At 35.2% G+C, this 11179-nt stretch overlaps 2 protein-coding genes across 4 annotated transcripts; one reads left to right on the top strand and one right to left on the bottom strand.

Annotated features, from left to right (window-relative positions):
- The first annotated feature begins 359 nt into the window (after positions 1 to 359).
- Positions 360 to 4754, top strand: LOC143582365 (uncharacterized). Of its 2 annotated transcripts, XM_077064948.1 has the most exons (4): positions 360 to 1048; positions 1746 to 1957; positions 2033 to 2543; positions 2651 to 4754. In XM_077064948.1, the coding sequence occupies exons 1-4, from the start codon at positions 502 to 504 to the stop codon at positions 4540 to 4542; spliced, it is 3162 nt and encodes a 1053-aa protein (XP_076921063.1). In that variant the 5' UTR covers positions 360 to 501; the 3' UTR covers positions 4543 to 4754. The 2 variants fall into 2 exon arrangements, with proteins under 2 accessions (XP_076921063.1, XP_076921062.1); XM_077064947.1 differs by having other exon boundaries at positions 1746 to 2543.
- Positions 4755 to 7254: 2500 nt separating this feature from the next.
- Positions 7255 to 10538, bottom strand: LOC143582371 (uncharacterized). Of its 2 annotated transcripts, none has more exons than XM_077064956.1 (11): positions 10205 to 10538; positions 10039 to 10121; positions 9821 to 9929; positions 9643 to 9710; positions 9441 to 9518; positions 8850 to 8914; positions 8574 to 8640; positions 8297 to 8479; positions 7685 to 7741; positions 7518 to 7613; positions 7255 to 7418 (listed from the first exon to the last, which is right to left on the bottom strand). In XM_077064956.1, exons 1-11 carry the CDS (start codon positions 10536 to 10538, stop codon positions 7284 to 7286), a joined length of 1275 nt encoding a protein of 424 aa, XP_076921071.1. In that variant the 3' UTR covers positions 7255 to 7283. The 2 variants fall into 2 exon arrangements, with proteins under 2 accessions (XP_076921071.1, XP_076921072.1); XM_077064957.1 differs by having other exon boundaries at positions 10032 to 10121; positions 10205 to 10522.
- Between the last annotated feature and the right edge of the window lie 641 nt (positions 10539 to 11179).

Here is an 11179-nt window from a genome sequence, read left to right as displayed (position 1 = left end):
TGTCTTGACATAGGGTTATGCTTTGATTATTTTTTATTTGACATTTTTAGGGTTTGGAAATTAGAAATTTGGTTGCTTTGTGAGTGAATTATCAGAACAAATCTTGGAGTAAAATTATTATTTAGGTTATAGTTTATCTTTCTTTTTGTTTTGTGTCTGTTTCTCAAATCTTTTTTGTGTTTGTAGTGAATTTAGGCCAGATTTGGAGGACTAATTTATTGAGTGTTATGCACTTATGCACTCTATTTGTCCTGATAATTTCATTTGTGATTTTTAGTTTGAATATTAGGGGCGATAAGTTTATAGATCTGATACTTTTTATTGTCTTTATGGGATGGGATCTGTTTTTTTTTAAAGATTATACTGTCTTGACATAGGGTTATTCTTTGCTTGTGCTAATTGATTTGGTGTTTTCTTTTTTGCTTTTTCTTTATCTTAGGTCATGGCACATCGGTTGAATTAGGGCCACGAGTGTCTCTGGTTTCTGGTGTTCAGAGAGACATGAAAGGAGAAAACTCTAGGGAGACCAGTGCATCACCAAATAATATTTTTCATCATCAGTCTGATTTTGTGAACAATGATAATGGAGTTAGTGCTAAACTTGATTGGAAGTCTCTTAAGTGGGTTCGTTCCGGGAGTTTATCTGCAAGAGGTTCTGGTTTCAGTCATTTAAGCAATTGTAAGGTCGTTGGGGTGGAGACTTTTGATACCAAGATGGAGGGTCAACAGGGTAATGGCGTCGCCTGTCTTCAGTCACCTTCTGGTGATGCTTCTATTTGTGTGACACCAAAGACTCCAGATGAGGTTAACTCGCGCAAGAAACCTCGGCTTGGTTGGGGTGAGGGGCTGGCTAAGTATGAGAAAAAGAAGGTTGACCCTGATGATATTGTTGTTGATAAAGAGAATGGTCCCCGAGATGGTGCCAGTAGTTCAGAGTCTCTGATTCCTAGTCCTGCTAGTTTGCCTGGTAAAAGCCCGTGTCTCACTGTTAACTCAGAAAGTGCATCTCCTACTACTTCTTGCTCGATTGCTTGCAGTTTGTCTCCAGGTAATATACATACCCTGATTTATAGTTTTATTTATTATCACCTTGCGTTTTATTCTCTGTTCATACTTGCCATACGAGGCTTTAATGCCAAACCATTTGGGTTTGAATGGGAATGAATCAAAAGGATTCGGAAATTTTTGTTTAACATGTATAATTGTTTCAATTTGATTCTCTACAAGTGTTTAACAGTTCATTCTTGAACATTTTAATACAAATGAGAACTATAGAAATTGGTATTGGAGAGTCTCGTATACATATAAAATATCAGTATGATACGAAATGCAAGAGGTGTTATGTAGTTAATTATTAAGATTGTAGTTTGTGATGAGGTATAAAGAGTATATTATAGCATATGGTAGTTTGTTATGTGCTATAGTAGTGGTAATTTCTTATACAAGTTTTAGATCATGTGCTAAAAAATTTGTTTTGTTTGCCATTGTTGCTTGAACTTATCTTATCAAAGCTTAAACTTTAGGCTGAGTGGCCACTTCTTGCTATTACTAAAGATGAACCCTGGAAAAGGTAGAAGTTAAATATGTAGAAGGTTAACTGCTGATCTGGTCACGCGTTCTTATAACTTTTTTGATCTGAAAAACAGAGTTCTTCACATGTTCATATGTGTTTTATTCTTTTTACTTCATTTTATTTGTTATGTAAGGTTGAATTTAAACTTCAATTTGCTACCTTTGCATGACAGGTCTAGAAGAGAAAACCATTACCACACCTACAATGGATAGTAATACTTGTAATTCTAGTGTTGCTTCTCAAAATCATCCACAGGAGTTACCATTTAGTTTGGAAAATTTGGAGCTTACTGAAGGCTTTAATGTGAGCTTATTACTTGATGAACTACTGCAGACTGGTGACATAAGTGCTCAGGGGTCTGGTTTTGCAATGGACAAGTTACAGGTATGGAAAGCAGATATTTCAAGAAAACTTGAAATCGCAGAAACTGAAATTGACTCTATTGAACATGAATTGAAGTCTGATAGAGATTCATCCACTTTTATGCCTGCTTCTAGTTCTATCTTGAAACCGTGCAACGATAAGAAATCTGATGTCATTCTAGAAGAAAAGGTTTCAGTTTCTTTCAATTTGGATACAAGTTCTGAGAAAGCTGAATGCTTTCAAGATCATAGAGAAGATAAGTCTTATGATTCGATATTTGAGTCAAACAAAGCTGTATCTAAAAGAACCTCTGATGAGCTTTGCAAGTTATTGCCAAACACAGATCTATGTGTGAGTGTTTTGAAAGCTACTTCTGAGTCAGATATTAAGAAAAAGATTGAGATGAGGAAGCGTTTTCAAAAGTTTAAGGAACGGGTGACCACTCTTAAGTTCAGGACCCTTCAGTATTCTTGGAAGGAAAATCTTCAGGTGCGGTCTATTAAATCTGGTGCAAAGTCACACAAGAAGTTTGATTCGAGCTCACGTATGGGATATTTTGATCATCAAAAGCACCGTGCTTCCAGTCATTCTCGTTTATATTCTTCTGGTAAGACATGTTTTAACATACAAACCACTTGTTTATCTTCTTTTTTGTGACAGTTTCGTTGGTCTTCATATACTTCAAATTAAAACATTTATCCTTTTCTTTTGTAGGTGGGAGTTTGAGCCTGGTTCCAACTAAAGAAGTAGTTGAATATGCAAACATGCTGCTTTCAGATTCACGGGTCAAGAAGTACAGGAATGTAGCGAAGATGCCAACTTTTATATTAGACAAGAAAGAACGAATGAGCTCTAGATTCATCTCTAATAATGGATTAGTGGAGAACCCTAAAGAAGTGGAGAAAGAAAGATCAATTGTAAATCTTTGGACAGAAGAAGACAAAGACATGTTCATGGATAAATACACTTTGTTTGGTAAAAACTTTAAAAAGATTGCATCTTTTTTCCAACACAAAACAGTTGCTGATTGTGTCGAGTTCTATTACAAAAATCACAAGTCTGATCTTTTTAAGAAAACAAAAAAGAAACCAGATTTTGCAAAAGGGAAGTTGTCTAATACTCATAATACATATTTGGTCACATCCAGAAAAGGACAAAATCGGGAGGTGGGCCCCACTTCTCTTGACATGCTTGGTGCTGCTTCCGAAATGGTTGCTATATATTGTAACGAGCAGGAAACAGCTGCAGCTGATGTGTTAGCCGGGATTTGTGGGTCTATATCATCAGAAGCTCTCGGTTCTTGCATCACAAGCTCCGTTGACCACCAGAAAGTGGGCGGTTATTCAAAGAGATGGTCGTTGAACGATGTCGACGAGGAAACTTGTTCAGATGACAGTTGTGGTGAAGAGATAAATTCTTCTATATGGACCGATGAAGAGAAATCTAGTTTTGTAAAAGCATTGAGATTGTATGGTAAAGATTTCTCAATGATCTCACGGTGCATGAGAACTAGATCGAGTGATCAGTGCAAGTTGTTTTTTAGCAAGGCGCGTAAGTCTCTTGGGTTGGATGAGATTGATCTTGGGGCGGTCAGTGAAGCTACAGCTGGTGGTGGCAGTGGTGGCGGGAGTGATCAAGATGATACTTGCATGGTGGACAGTGGGTCAGGGTCAGGTATTTCACATGCTGAATCTGATTGTGAAGCGAAAAATAACCTGCATGAAAAGGGTTCAGATGGTAATTTGGAAGGAGCAGCTGACAGTGAAGCTGCTGATGTGGACGGGTCCCCACAAAATGCATGTTCTGATTCTGCATCAGGTGCTAAAATTACCCGAGTGTTGTCTGACACTGATTGTGTAAACAATTTGGACTTAAACACAACTTCAGAAACTTTTGCTTGTCAAGAAACAACAGTAAACAACGGTTTCATGATGTCGAACTTGTTTCCCAAACGCGATGACATGCCATCCAGACTCACTTTTCGAAAAAGCAGTCAAAGATCTCAAAGTCACGATGAACCACGGAGCCAACTTAAGCTGGATGAGAGTCTTTTACTTCCAAATGATGATTGTTTACACATGGATACTGATTTGACACCTTGCGCCCAACAAAGACGGAGTTCATCATTAGACATTGAAAAACTGCGCAGAAGTGGTGATGTGAAACTATTTGGCAAGATAATAACTAACAGTAGTGTTGCGCAACCGAGTGACAAGCAACTAGACGGGGTAAAGTCTTGTAACTTGAAAACCAGTTACAGGTTTTGGGACGGGAACAGAATACAAACCGGGCTTTCATCGTTACCCGAGGCGGCAGTTTTGTTGGCTAAATATCCTGCTGCTTTTGGTAACATGTCAACATTGGACACTAGTAATGAACAATGCAATAACTTAACTGTCGTACCCAGTTTTCAGACTAGAAAACTAACTAACAACCGAGGTCAAAGTTTTCATGCTTATGGTCATCCTATTACAGTTGATAACTTGTTACCTGTCGTTGGTGGGGCCTGCAATGGAGTTGTGTCAGACTCGGTGGCAGCCATTAGGATGCACTATGCGAAAACCGAACAATACAAGACGAGTGTTAGTGATATAGGAAGCAGATGAATGCCTTTGTGTAATACATGTTTTGTTGTAAGGAGTTGAGAATTGATAGGCTATGATGGCGCCTTCGGATAATGTCGCCGTCCGTTTTGGTTGTTTTAGATTGTTTTGTAATGTTTGAACCGGTTTTTTTGTTTTTCGTTTGTTGTATTTGTCAAAATGCACAAAATAATTGTGTTAAGTTTAGGAAAGGCAAGCTAGATGTTCATCTTAAATATCTTTTTTTGGTTACTTTTGAGTTAATTGTGTGCGCTTATTGTTGACTTATGAAGTGTGATGTGAGCAGTGAAAGTGATGGTGCTTGGATATGAGAGATATGGGTTGATGGCTTTGTATGGTAGTTGAAAGTTAGGTTGGCAATAAGTGGGAAGTGGGGATCATTCTCTGTTGTGTGATTGTGAGTTATGATAATTGGACTTTTGGATGGATAAAGAGAGATTATTAGTCAAAAGTGGTACTGGTAGTGGGTAGGTATTTGGTATTTCAACTTCATGGTCTGCTTCCTGGTGCTTTTTATCTTTTTGTTAGAAAATAAAGCTAGGATATAAAGCTATTTTTGTCTGGTAAAACTATAACTCTAAATCAATAAAAAAGTCAACGTATTTTTTAAATATTGAGTTTTGCAATTCTAAAAGGGGTGGCGCGAGCAGCTCTTAATCACTAATTTTTGACTCAAATAGGAACCAATTATTAATCTATCAATATAAGTAAAACATATTTTATAAATGATAAATGAATTAATTATATATGTTTTTAGTAAGATATTTCAACTTGGCCTTGAACAATCAGCTCACTTCATTTAGAGGTCAAACTGTCAACTGCTATAAGAAATGTACATAATCAAAAAAGAGAAAGGAAAGATGATGTCTGCTACATTTAATGAAGACATGGTGATTTCATGTTCTACTATCCCTAAGCATTATTTATAGAAGACTTTCGCTTCTGCGAGCACCCTTGTAGGGACGTTATGTTATGTCATATTTCATACTTAAGACTGGTGCACGAAATAATTATGGGGTAACTATTAGAGAACGAGTCCTACGATGATTTATAGGTATGCTAAGTTTCTATAAGTAATTTTAAATCATAAATAATAACAAAAAAAGTAGTGAATTTGTTTGTTTACTTTTCACTTCATATAGACGGTTGAGTTAAGCAAATGTTACAATATCGGGAACAAGTTACTACACATGGATTATGACACGTTAGCTGATTCTACCCGTATGTAATGACCTGCTGTTGGTCCCATGAGATATGTCAGCTACACGTTGAAACCTTACCCTGTATGGTGACATGCTGATATTGTGAGTAATTTCCATAAGCACTTTTCTTATTTTATGCAGCACAATAAATGCATATTCATTTCATAACTTATTTACCGTTACTTATCAAGTATGTGTCAATTTTTTTTTTCCATTATGAAGTCCACCCTCTTTTTTTTTTTTTTTTTAATATGCCATAGACATGCTTCGATGTAACAATAGCTTAGGGGATTATGATGTGCTTGCTTGTATGCTTATGGAGTTAGTTTTAGATAAAACAATAAAGCTAGAAAGTAGAAGTTGGACATGTTGCTATAAGTTAGACATAAACCAAAATCGATAGGTTCATATAATGTTTCTATGACTTGATTACAAATGGAGTTATTTGTTTCATTGATGGTACTTGATAAACAAATAAACAAAGTTCATAATAAAATTAAACCAAATAAGTGACATGAAAACAATGTGAGTAAATAATATCTACCTGTCATGTTACTCAACCTTAACTCCATGAATATAAACATGATTTCACAATGAAAATAATTTATGACGTTGAATAATGTCACCTTACAACCTTGATTATATAAAATATTGCCGGTCAACAAATATTATGTTAAAAATATAGTTATTGTAAGTGGACAGGATGCTTCATTAATCATTATCGTAGCCAGAAACATCTCCACCATACTAGCAATAAGTCTCTCTTTATAGACGTGTTGTTTTCCTCTATATGGGTTTAAGTGTATAGATTTTTATTATTCATGACTTTATATAGCAAATGAAGAAAGGTTTCTTCAGAATTCAGATATATGATTTATGGCCGACGTTTACATTAACTCATAACTGATATGGATGTGTGACAAAAAAAGGATGATATGCGAGTCAAGGTTGCATACCATAGAGAATTAATAAGTGATGCTACAGGAGTGAAGAGTGATAACCCAGTATCGGTCGCTTAAAACACGCATTTTTGCAAGCATTTGTGGAAACAAAATCTTAAAAGCGAGCAAACGATAAGCAAGTGAGATCAGGATCAAATATGCTTTCTCTAGCATGGCTATATATGTATAAAACACTTGGTATAAATGACCGGTTTAACAGGTTTCTGATATTATGAGTTATTATTCTAATGTAATTTGTCCTTTTTATATAAACAGCATAGAATTAAAAAGAAAACCATTCTATGGCAGTCTCATCAACACTTAACTTAGAAGTTGCAACAAAACATGTAATACACAAAAAGGTTTTCCATCATCTTACTAATTCTGAAACCATGAGGTAAAACAAACAGACTGGAACTTCCAAAACACATAATCAACAGTTGAATCAATATTTCAAGACTCATTAATAAGCCAAAAAGCTTGGGCTTAATCATCTCACCGGTTACCGATCCCACACGTTTGACTACATAGACACTCAGTACAAGAAGCCCAAGGACAAGACTGAGAAACCAGACCTTAAACATCTCAGAATGTTTTAGATTCAAACAGGGACAGAATCAGCATTGCTTTGCCCAGCTGGATTCTGCTTCCTTTCTGCTTGAAGTGATCTGCATAAAGATTCAAGCTTTTCTTTCTGATTCTTGGTTTTCTCTAGTTGTTTCTTCATTCGTTCACGCTGTTCATAAAAAATTACAAGCAAAAATTTTAATAAAAAGTGCACCTTTAGACAAGATATTGATAGTTTATTTATTCTGCCTTAAAAATCAAAACTCACCTCCTCCACAAGTTGTATGAGAGTGATGTCTGCCTTTTCGGTTTTGCTCTTTAAAAAGGTATTTTCCTTTTTCAGTTCCTTAATCGATTTTGTCATCTACATCCACGTATATAAATTAAAATGCCCGTAATAAATATGAATCATGGTTAAAAGTATAAATTCTATACCTTTTCAATTTCTTGCTTAAATGTCTCAAATACCTCATTGCTCTTCACCAATGCATCCTGCAAAAAGTACCATGTTTTGAGTGTCAAACTTCACTAACAAAGTAACAATTCTATAAGGTATCAACAATGTAGGCCTGTAAACGAATTGATCGTTCAGTGAACAATTTGTGAACTGTTCGGCAGGAAGTTCGCTTATGTTCATTTTATTTAATAAACTCGTCCACTCATTAGTTCGTTCGTTAATATATTCTTTTGGCCCATCACAACTTAGTAGTTAGTAAAGTTTTCATAAGTTTTTAGGCCCAACACATTGTTCTTCACGTTACTTTTAACTAGTTTTAGCTCAGTTATGCTCGTTCAACTATGTTCAGTTGTTTTTGTTTGTGAACCATTTGTTCATACGGAACGAACAAAAACAAACACGAGCATGTTTGATTTCTTAATGAACGAACGTGAACAATAAAACCCCGTTTGTTTAATTGTTCGTGTTAGATCGTTTGTTCGGTTCAAGTTAAACGAACGAGCATGAACATGCTCCATTCCTGTTCATTTGGTTCATTTGCAAGTCTAAATGATAGACTAGGCATGAGAACAGACTGAAGAAAGTAAAACCTGGAATTGTTGGAATTTTTCACCATCAGCATTTAACTGTAACCGTAAATTCTTTTCCGTCGCTAATAACTGTGACACCTGTTCTGCATACAATTTCATCTGTGACTGTTCCTTGACTAAATTTTCTTCGTGTTGCTGGTTCTTCAAATCTGCAATTTGGAGTTCTAGGGTTTTCTGCTTCAACTGTAATTAATATATTTATTATGGAAGGGTAAATGTGTAATTCCATATAAGTTTATAGCATCGGTCCAAAAATGCAAATATGCAATTGAGTTACCTGGTGAGCGTGTTGTTGCTCAATAAGCACAATTTGATCTTCCTTTTGTTTCAGTTGGTTTCTTAACCTGAAAAAGATTCTGTAAGTTAATACTTCATGCAAAGATGCCGCTGCTCAATAATAATTATAATCTTGTTTATATGCAGATAAGAGAAGATGTGTCCAGTGGGATAATTAAGTTTTTTTGTTCCATTTGACTTCAATCGTATGCATTTTATGCAATGCTTGCTAATTACAAGTTTTAAAAATATTTTGCGCGGATTATGAAATACTCACATTTCATTATCCTTCAGCTGAGTCAGACTGTCATCCCTTTGCTCCTCTAGCTTATTGGTAACGTCCTGTAACACAACAAGAAAATATATTAACTAGATGCAACATGCATACTCATGCAATAAAGAGACAGTATTAGCAAATGAAAAATTACAGAAAAATAATTACTTTCCAGAATTGAACTAGTGCATTGTATCTGTTAACAAGGAATTTAATTTTATAGAACTTGCAAGCGTTAATACATGAAAGTCTCAATTTTAAAGATTGCCACTCAAATGCCAAAAGTCTTCTTATTTTCCAAGTACTAGGGCTGACAATGAAATTTGAAGATAAAAACTGACAAAAACTCTTTTGTACACCAATAGAAACTTGTATGGAACTTTTATTTCACAAATACTAGGTTTGAAATTAAAATTTGATAACTAAAGAATGTATCTTGTTACTGTGAAAGAGTATGCAAATATGCATGCGAAATTGTGTATGAATAAACTAATTATGAGTCATACTGGTGGGAGTTTGACCTCCAGTGTTATTTGTATAGATAAATAAATTAACAAAAACAGTTCCGCATATATAAACATAATATACTAAAACCTTTATTGCTTCCTGAAACTTGTTCGATAGCTCTAGTCTTAAGTTTTGACTTTCTGATGATACCCTTTTGCACTCATCCTGTCAACACATCAAAAGACTTGTAAATAACTGAAAATTATTGAAACACACACCAAGTTAAAGCTACTAAATTTGTTAACTCATGAACTCAATGGATACATATAACTGAAAATCTAACACATACCATTAACATCTTGTTTTGACGTTGTAGTTCCCTACACAATGACTCGAGTTTATCTCGCATAGAAATTGCTAAAAAGAAGAAAATAATCACATTAATGCAGAAACATTCTAGACGTATTTAAACTCGAACACAAACTAAGAAAGTACATCCAGTCATATTTTTAGTGAAAATAACACACCTGCATCTCTTTCAGAAAGAACTTTCTGATAACTCAGAGTGAACTCCAAAAACTCCTTTTCAGACTTAAACGTACGCTTGGCACTTTTACGCTTTACTTCAGATGTATCCTGAAATGTAATACAAGTTACAGATTTAATACTATTTTGAGCTTCTGATAATGTAACAGGAAAACTAATCAATCTATATAACTAGAAGTAAAAAGTTATTACTAAATACTTTTCTGCTTGTTCCAGAGCTCTCTGATGATAATGTTGTTCCTTTTGCATCGGCTGCTTGCGTTTCCACTCCTTGCTCCGCTGCTAAAACATAAAAGTAGTCAAAGTTATCGTCTTGAAAGTGAAAGCATTATGCAATAAATCTATTGCAAGAAAAGTAATATTACATTTTCCTGAATTTTGACATATTTCAGTTGATGGAGCCGCTTCCTGTTCAGATTTTCCAACCACGTTTTCAGAAACAAGATTTGGTGATCCAACATCTGCAGGCGTTTGTACGACACTTTCAGCACTAACATCATCTCCGTCACATGACTGAAAGTCATCCACTATCAAATCAGGCCTTGAATCAACTTCTACTAGCTTCTCCTCCTTATAATCAGTCACTTGTTCTGCTTGATCCGTTGGTGATGCAGGTGCTGGAGATTCTGCCGAGCTGTCAACAAATCCATCCGGCAATGAATCTGCTTCTGGTAGTTGATTTGCTGCAGGGTTCTCCATTTCACCTGCAACTTCAGAAGATTAATCATATATACAAAAAAATAAGCTGTGGAATAAAGCTAGAAAATTTCATCAAACAATCTCGAATCATAACTTGTACATCTATGATAATAAGGTCTAGGTTCATTAACACTCGGTTCAGTTGTGGAAGATTGCTTAACCAGAACCATAACCGAATGGTCGGTTAACTTCCAATGTATTTTTTTCTCTTGTTCCGGTTGAAAATGTTTCTGTTATGGTGTTCCAAGCTCAATTATAAAGTTAAGAAGCTGAAATACGCTGGTTCCAAGCAATGTTATAAACAGTTGCAGCATAAATTTAAATGTTCGAAGCTAGATATGGAGGTATAAAATAATAAATTTGTAAAAAAAAAAACATACAAGGTTCGGTTTCAGTTAAACTCGGTTAGCGAAGACACATTAACCATGACCATAAGCAAATAGTCGGCTAATCAAATTCTCCATTTTGCCAAACTAATTAAACCTAATACTCAAATTAACATAGCAACTAGCAAATAAAGCATAATATTAGGGTTGGGAGCTAAGCAGTTAAGAACACATTCACGCAGTTATTAGATGATTTGAACCCTAATTTGTTAACCAAGCTAAGAATCGGAGAAATAAGCGAGGTGTATAAACCTA

Source organism: Bidens hawaiensis, unplaced genomic scaffold, assembly GCF_021521415.1.
Source record: "Bidens hawaiensis isolate Kalapana, Puna unplaced genomic scaffold, B.hawaiensis_p1.1 tig00031535_1, whole genome shotgun sequence".
Classification (NCBI taxonomy): domain Eukaryota; kingdom Viridiplantae; phylum Streptophyta; class Magnoliopsida; order Asterales; family Asteraceae; genus Bidens; species Bidens hawaiensis.
Note: the sequence above shows the minus strand (reverse complement) of the source record. Positions and strands in the feature narration are given on the sequence as shown.

Coding starts and splice junctions, on each gene's coding strand:
- LOC143582365 (XM_077064947.1), top strand. CDS start 502: ATGAAAGGAGAAAACTCTAGGGAGACCAGTGCATCACCAAATAATATT. Junction 1,049..1,745: donor TGCTTGCAGTTTGTCTCCAG/GTAATATACATA, acceptor TTTGCATGACAG/GTCTAGAAGAGAAAACCATT. Junction 2,544..2,650: donor TTCTCGTTTATATTCTTCTG/GTAAGACATGTT, acceptor TTTCTTTTGTAG/GTGGGAGTTTGAGCCTGGTT.
- LOC143582371 (XM_077064956.1), bottom strand. CDS start 10,538: ATGGAGAACCCTGCAGCAAATCAACTACCAGAAGCAGATTCATTGCCG. Junction 10,122..10,204: donor ATGTCAAAATTCAGGAAAAT/GTAATATTACTT, acceptor TTTATGTTTTAG/CAGCGGAGCAAGGAGTGGAA. Junction 9,930..10,038: donor GCTCTGGAACAAGCAGAAAA/GTATTTAGTAAT, acceptor ATTACATTTCAG/GATACATCTGAAGTAAAGCG.